The 8,012-nt window shown below is 40.5% G+C and overlaps 1 protein-coding gene across 1 annotated transcript; it reads right to left on the reverse strand.

The window, feature by feature from the left end:
• Positions 1–1,213: 1,213 nt before the first annotated feature.
• LOC105020443 (cysteine-rich secretory protein 2-like) lies at positions 1,214–4,109 on the reverse strand. Its single transcript, XM_010887476.4, has 7 exons — positions 4,006–4,109; positions 3,705–3,879; positions 3,488–3,578; positions 2,862–3,007; positions 1,973–2,067; positions 1,607–1,710; positions 1,214–1,399 (listed from the first exon to the last, which is right to left on the reverse strand). Exons 2-6 carry the CDS (start codon positions 3,876–3,878, stop codon positions 1,614–1,616), a joined length of 603 nt encoding a protein of 200 aa, XP_010885778.1. The 5' UTR covers position 3,879; positions 4,006–4,109; the 3' UTR covers positions 1,214–1,399; positions 1,607–1,613.
• Between the last annotated feature and the right edge of the window lie 3,903 nt (positions 4,110–8,012).

Consider the following 8,012-nt stretch of genomic DNA (forward strand, 5'->3'; position numbering starts at 1 on the left):
TTTTGAGAATTATGTGAGGAAATATTCCGTGAGGTGCATTTCATTGAGAAAAGAACACTGGATGAGAACCCGTGGACCCTCCCATCTGACATCCAGCTGATTCTGAGGAGCAGGGAGTACAACAGAAAGGCTGAAAGTGGACCCTGCCAGAGTGTAAGAAATAACTATGGATTTGCGGGTGAATTATTAAACATGTTCACTTCACAGTGCAAGTGTTTCCAATTAGAAACATGCAGGAAGTGCAATTTTATGTTGGGCAAATTTGTGTTTTGGGGATTAAATTTGACTGTTGTCTTGTTTATTATTGCCTTCCGTGTTGCCAATTTTGGGGGGGAAATTTAAGTGTAAATATAAACTGATTTTAAAGTTATTTGTTTTTAGCCTCCAGCAGATACAAAGTCATTCATTCTTGGTTTAAGAGGATTAGCACAACTGAAGCGTCCAGAGGGCTTTGTCTACTTTGATGGACTACAGACAGTTACGTTGTTGTTTGGACACCTGGGAACTCTATTAACAACAAGATCACATTATGAGTCTTCAGGTCGGAATTCAAGGATGCCGCTCAGTTTCCAATCAAGTGGTCTTGATTATTATTTATCATTTGTGAAGGCTGTGTTCATCAGCATCAGGCTAACATACATTTGGTGATCAGCCGTGATCGAGCAGACAGTATCTATCTGTAAACCACTAACTGTATATCAGCATTTCAACTCCAATTTTGTTTTCTTTCAAGTGCGTGCACACCTACACCCCCTCCCAAACCCTCCTCACACAGACACACACCTGCAATCAAACCAAAAACATGGATCGACCAGAGCACTGCGACCCACAGTAGGTGGCGGACCCCACAACCTGGGACAAAGACATTGGCAAATTCTAAGGTTTGAGGACGGATAGGCCTTCCCATATTTGCACCGTTGCTACACAACTACAGTATGTCCCTACCATGCAATACAATGGCCTCAAAACTTTAAGAAATGTACTTTTGACGTTCAAGAAAACATTTTTGGTCATGGTTTATAAAACACTGTAAAGTACATTAAAAGTGATGTGATGTCACACCCGTGGTATGCGGTCTCTCAATACGTTTTAGTACTGTCGTGGGTAAAAACTACAATCATTTCTACCACAGTACACTAATGAATGCCAATGCCCTCTGTACATATCATTCTCTTGTCCTGATGTTCTAAGAAAATAAACTTGCAGTTTGATGTTCATGATAAACGTTTATTTGCAAATGACGTCAGTCCCGCCACCCAACTGGTTTGAAAACAGACAGAATTTGATGTTGTGTAGACAGAAGAAACAGCTTCAATTACATACAGTATACAGTACATTGGTTATGGTGATTCATTAAGTTCTCAGATGATCCAGTTGCTGGTGAACTTGCAGGTCTAAGCTGTACAGGGGTAAGGAAACGTACAGTGCATATTAATTTATATCCAGCATTGTAATATTACAACTTTTCTGATTTGTATTCTGTGTTTTTACACCAGAGGCACAACTTTCCTGACTATGCTGTACACCATATTTTCATAGCATTAACATATTGAGAATTGCTAATGACAAAAAATAATCAGTTACTTTTCTAGCAGTTACGGTTTACCTGTTCCTTAGGTAGAACTCTGGCAAAGGCCATTTTGACAGTTGTTGGGGCAATCTGCACAACGGCTTCCTGTGTTGTAGGGCTTTCTCCCTACATAGTTCCCACTTCAAGGACAAACACAATCACATGCAAATATCCATGAATTTCATTGGACGGGTTCAGATGGAGTATGTTTTTTCAAATACTCAATGAATTTGAGCTTCCACTGTAAATTCTTATGTTCACGTCTTGGGTTTGGCTTTTATTTATTTGCCAAATGCATTAAGCAAAATGGAAAATGTTGTAAGTATTCAGATGTTTTTCTAAACAAGGATTCAACCTACAAACAAGGAACATTAGCACTAAGCTAGCACAAAGGGGACTTACGGAGGACAGTACTGGCATACGTAGTAGAACTTCCACACGCTGTTGGGGCATTTGGCTACAGCACAGCCAATCTCCTTGGACGTGGCCCATACCACCTGGGAGAGCAGAGAAAGAAAGAGAAGGGTATCCTAGTGGTCAAGAACATTGGGCCAGTACACAAGGTTGCTGGATCTAAGCCCCAAGCTGAAAACCATACAGTTCTGTAGCTGAGCGAGATATTTATCCCTAATTGCACCCAAGTCATGGCAGTAAATAAGAATATTTTCTTAGCGTACTTACCTGATAAAATAATGGCAAAAAAAGAATGAAGCAAATGGGTAATGTAAAAAGAGCAATTAACAGAGCGGCAGAACGGCAGTGTTTTATTTATATACGGTGAAGCACAAAAGTATTCATACCCATGCCAAATTTTTAGCTATATGGAATTTTTATTTGACCAATAGGTTTCTTCTGGCTGGAAATGATATAAACAAGTGACAAAACATGGTAAGACATTGTGCTGGAGATACAAATGAATAATGTAACTATTTCTGTTTTTTCACATTTTTACATAAAATGCCATGTCCAACATTATTCATACCCCATGAAATTGTTGCCAATCTTTGAGAAAATGCAAGTTTCTATACCATTTACAATGGTCTTATAATTTCCACCATCAAAAAGCATTCTAATCACATAGAAACTGAGAACAGCTGAACAGCAGTAGTTCTCTAGTCAGTTACTAGTCAACTGCAAGTCATGGCTAAGAACAGAAATAGTTACGTTATTCATTTGTGTCTCCAGCACAATGTCTTACTGTGTTTTGTCACTAGTTTGTCATTTCAAAACTTTTGGCTTAACTGTATATCAGTTACACCTAATTTATGATAGTGTGATAAATTCAACTGACCTGAGTGTAATGACCGACCACCTTTCCATTAATGGATCCATTGGAATCATAGTTATAATTGTTGACCTCACTGTACCAGGATTGGATGGCCGAAGTCCAGGGTCTCTCATTGGTGGACATGAACAAGTTCTCTCCGCATCCAGAGGCTGTGAACACAACACCATTCATTTCTTCGTAAACATTTTTACACAATACATTTTACAGCAAGGCTAGACGTCCCTGGTGGCTGTGGTAGATTTGTTTTAACTAGGCTATGCGCTGAGCTACTTAGTAAAATAGAAAATAATTAATTGATTGTTTAAATTCTGTGAGAGACTGATCACACACAGAAACACAAAGACATGAGACAGTACTGTTTTCTTATAACTTATAACTTTCTTATAACTTTAGTCCAGTGGTTCCCAAACTTTTTCAGTAACTGTACCACCGATAGAATTTTGCTCTCCTTGGATCATCTCTGAAGGACCCCCCCATGTACATTTCACTAGTAAGCCTATGGTGTCATGAGTTTTTTCAAGTACCCCCTGTGGAGAGGCCAAGTACCCCCAGGGGTCCTAATATCGCTGGTTGGGAACCACTGATTTAAGCAACATGTACAGGAGATAAGAAAGTTAAAGTTAGCATACTGCTGGTTCTTCTCTGGTCAGCAGGGCTGTGGCTCATGGTGCATTGATTAGCCCATTTCTGGGCATTGATAGCTGCCTCATTGTTCCAGCTCTGTGGGGAGAACCATATAGGTTAGGTTATAATCAGCTGACAGTTTCTTAACTGCAGCAATCAGCATGTTGTCAGATCTAAGGTAGATGAAGTGCAATCAAATGTTTCAGGCTGTGTCTTTCTTACCATCTGCAACATGTTTCTGGCTGGGGGCTGAACCCCACGTCTCAGGTCATTATGCAGGTCAACAATCTCCTTCTGGACTGCAGGGTTTTGGGTGTTGGTATCTGCTAATAAACAATAAGGTTGCAGCAAGGCAAGGAGTCCCACAACGGAAATAAAGAGGGTCATCGTGGCCATCCTATAAAAGAGAAAGAGAACGGTTAAACATGGGAGAATATTGATCACAGATGAATTCAAAACTACTATTATGTTAACATATTCCCATTTGCTAACGTTGCCATTAGTTGAAGTAATTGGAATTTACCTTCACGTCCTGAATTACAGCGAGTGATGAGTTGTATTAGGTAGTCAGTAATCAGTATTTATAGCATTAGTCACATGTCCATTGCTTACCTAACTGTCACTGCACACCCTTATCAAAGGCTTTAAGTTGGGTGTTTTCATGCACTAACATGAAAAGCTTAGAGACAGTGGGGAGAAATTCATAGAGAAACTGATGCAAGGAAACCTTTGGCCACAACTAAAGTACCTAGACATTAGTTAATCTTTAGTTGTGACAGGTACCATGGCCTAACAGAAAAGTTAATTACATCGAAACTCATTCGGGCTTGGCAAAAACATGTTTTTGTCAACAAAGGCATGTGTACAGTGGCGTTTTTATATATAGAAACATTTGTGGGGCACAAATCATTTCAAAATATAGGATACATACCAGTAAAGCTACAAAACTCCCCTCTTGTTACTGATGTGTTTATTTAACACATCAACAAACAGCGTGGCTCCACAAAACACTTTTAACGACAGAGCGGCTTGCTTCTACCAGGTGTTGTAGTACACATACTGGAGAGAGAGAGAGACCTTCTTGGGTAATTCCTCTCCTTCTCTCTCACACATGTAAAATTACCACTGTCACATTTACAAACCTAAATTAGGAATGCAACCAAGCTCAGAACCAATGTGCCTACAGGGCCATAAGCGAACAGCAATGAGCTCAACACCACTGAAGGCCACAACGAAGTGGAAAGAAAACTTTTTAGGGATACAGGTCCATTCTATGACAACAACCTTAATAGATAAGCATGGACACAGTGACACTCGTCACCATCTATATCTATCGATCCAGCACAAAAATATGACCAATGCACGGACCAGCACCACAAAGGCAGGATGATAAAATATGCTTTCACTCACCAAGGCTGAGGGCTCACTTGAAGAGAAAGGTGGCACGGCGGTTCTTCTTCTGGGCAAACATTTCGATGACTTTGGGAATGAAGTCATGTAGCTGCTGAATTAGCTGGCTTTCGATGGACAACATGGCCAATGCGTTGAGTCGAGGTTGTCCCATGGTATTGCAAGTGAAGGTTTTTGATGTCGTTATAGGTGTTATGATAATTTTCAGCAGAGTGACAGTCTCAGCAAAAGCCTCCTCTAGGTTGTTCTCATGGATGGATCGTAACAGAGACACGGCCGTCTTACCAATCAATCAATCAATCAAATGTATTTATAAAGCCCTTTTTACAACAGCAGTTGTCACAAAGTGCTTTACAGAGACACCCGGCCTTAAACCCCAAGGAGCAAACAACAGTAGTGTTGCATTTCAGTGGATAGGAAAAACTCCCTAAGAAGGCCGAATTTTAGGAAGAAACCTAGAGAGGACCCAGGCTCAGAGGGGTGACCAGTCCTCTTCTGGCTGTGCCGGGTGAGATATTAAGAGTCCAATTGGAATAATTAATACATTTCTCTGGGCTAAATCCAGTCTATTTGATTTTAGACTAGGTCAAAAGTATGACCAGGTGGACAAGGACAGGGACAGCAACAGGCCCCCCAAACCAGGTACTCCGCAGGTGTGGACCAGGACCTCATCTCCTTCTAAAATTTAAAACTGGAGGAGACTGAGAAAAGTTAGAAAGTGCATTCCTCATATACCAGTGTGAAGCTCAGTGTGGCAGTACAGAGTGGTCAGCTCAGACTTCAACTTTTCCTTGTTTCCTTGAGGCCATAGTTTCACCGCTCAGTCAAGCTCAGATGTAGGGAATGACAGGACAAATTGTGGGAAGAGCAAGCTGTCAATCAGATTGGCAGCGATCAGTTGGTCACTTTGTGAAAACCTCTGCTCCACCTGGGAGATGATTGTGTCGCATGCCTCCTTCATCACCTGCGCTGTGTGGGTTACTCGTCGGCCTGGCTCGTCTGTTCCATTGTGAACGGTGGCAGCCCATTCATCAGTTTGCTTCTGAATATTCTGGACATTCTCTTTGAAACGGGTGAGCGCACTGCTAATCCCAGATGCATCGATGCTTCGTTTTTGTAGAGTGTTGTATAAAACATCAACTTCTCACATTTTCCACCCAGTTTAATACATGTTATGATCTGACTGAGAACGTACCTGTTTTCCTCCACCTGTTTGTTATGCTGCTCAATGGAGAGCCTGTATGCACTGTCAACTTGGGTTGCGACCTTCCAAGTAAGCCCAATTTCACATCATTGTCCAGATGACTCCAGCTGCTCTCATATTTTGCAATCCTCTCAGAAAGATGTTTTAAATCTTTGTAACCCGTCCTCGACCAAGTACCATCTCCACCAAATAGCAGACATGGAAAACAGAAGAGTGCCTTCTTTTATATGCTAACCGTTAGCCACTTTTTCTTCAAAAACCACTCCATGTTAAACCCGCTGTTACTTTTACCAGCAGATTGAGTGATAACATTATCCCGTGGCTGATGGGCACCAAGTCGCTTTACTTCAAGTTTCTCCTCCAAATTAAGGGTTTCAAACTGATGCTCGAGTACGAAATCTACTTTATTAATTTTCTCAAGTTATCTGGCTTTTGTGAAGCTAACAAGCTAGCTAAGACAATCTACCCTCCTCGCTCTTCTTGACAACTAATGTCGGACCCAGACAGAGAGACAGACAATCAGGTCTGAAATAAGAAATGACGCTGTAGTGGGGCTACCGGCTGTCAGCCCCACTTGGCATCAAATGTGTGTGATCTACATTGATCACACTAACATTCTGAGCATGCGTTTTAATATTTTCATTAGTGCAATTCATGGGAAATCTTTAGGAACAGCTAACATGCTAGCTGTTCCTGTTTTCAATAAATTGTAGATAGCATTGGTTTGCAAATAAACCCCTATAAATTGCAGCTCATACATGGACTTAAAAGAAATAGTTAAATAAATGGGTGTGGCTAATAAAGGAGTGACATTCTTTATGACCGTCTCCACTGTCGACCTTTCTCCCGGATGATTCCTGGATGACGTAGAGGTCTCAGAAACCCATGTAGCGAATATGATACAATTGGCGTTACAGGGTTTTCAAAAACATACATTATTCTTCAACAAGTTAATTTTGGTAGTGCCCTATGACAGAAGTTGAATAATAATGTACAATGTATGCGCGAGTCATAACTCACCCGGGCAAATGCGGTCTATATATCTGTGCGATTAACACTCAAAGTTATAAAATTAATGGTGTGGTTTATACACGATGCGGGTTATAAACGCGGAATTACGGTAGATGAAAAGTGTATCTAGATGAAAACGGTAGCTAATTATGAGGAAGAAGGTAAGGTATAATTGCCCTGAATTTATTCAAGATGGTATTGACTTGATGTACATAAACTGAACATATGGCATTGCTTAGATTAATTTGGGAGTGATATGTTATTTGTGTGGTATAATCCCTTGTCTTTAGTGTGGATTTAATTGCTGTGTTATCTGTGGGTGTGGTGGTATCTCTTCTTTTTATCTGTTAACTAAAACTCTGCTGTGTTGACTTTTGTGGCGTTGCATCACCAGTGTTCCACATAATCTTCCTATTAGCAATTCGTTATCTACCTTTACAAGGGAAAAGGAGGAGTATGTATTTACTTTTAACAGATGTTTGTCCATTTGCACAAACATATCCCTGGCCGGAAGATATTATCATTAACCGGTTGACAAAGTGAGCTCATGTGCAGTACACACACATTTTGTTCTGTTTGATCTTTCATTTTAAAACACTGTCATTCAAAATACTTACTGTATGGTGACACTGGTTTATGTTGGGAAATATCCGTAACAAAATTGCAAAACTGAAAGATGTTGCTTGCGTAAACATTCAACCAGTGTGCTAAGGAAGCGCCCAGATTACACAGATGAAATACATTTCCATAACAAGGACATAATTACCTCAGCATTGGCCTCCACCTGTAAATCTTTACGCTGTTATCCTGATTTAAATTAAAAACCTCTCTGTTGAAGAATCGCTGGTCTGGCTGCGAATCTAAGAAAAAACAAAGACCCAAGAGCATTCTACAGAAGTTAGATA

This window comes from Esox lucius, chromosome 23 (genome assembly GCF_011004845.1).
Source record: "Esox lucius isolate fEsoLuc1 chromosome 23, fEsoLuc1.pri, whole genome shotgun sequence".
Taxonomy (NCBI): domain Eukaryota; kingdom Metazoa; phylum Chordata; class Actinopteri; order Esociformes; family Esocidae; genus Esox; species Esox lucius.

Bases quoted from the DNA above. Each gene is read 5' to 3' on its own strand.
- LOC105020443 (XM_010887476.4), bottom strand. From the start codon at position 3,878: ATGGCCACGATGACCCTCTTTATTTCCGTTGTGGGACTCCTTGCCTTG. The intron at 3,579-3,704 runs GTAAGAAAGACA...TTCTCCCCACAG, and splicing joins CCAGAAACATGTTGCAGATG to AGCTGGAACAATGAGGCAGC. The intron at 1,711-1,972 runs GTAAGTCCCCTT...TTGTCCTTGAAG, and splicing joins GTATGCCAGTACTGTCCTCC to TGGGAACTATGTAGGGAGAA.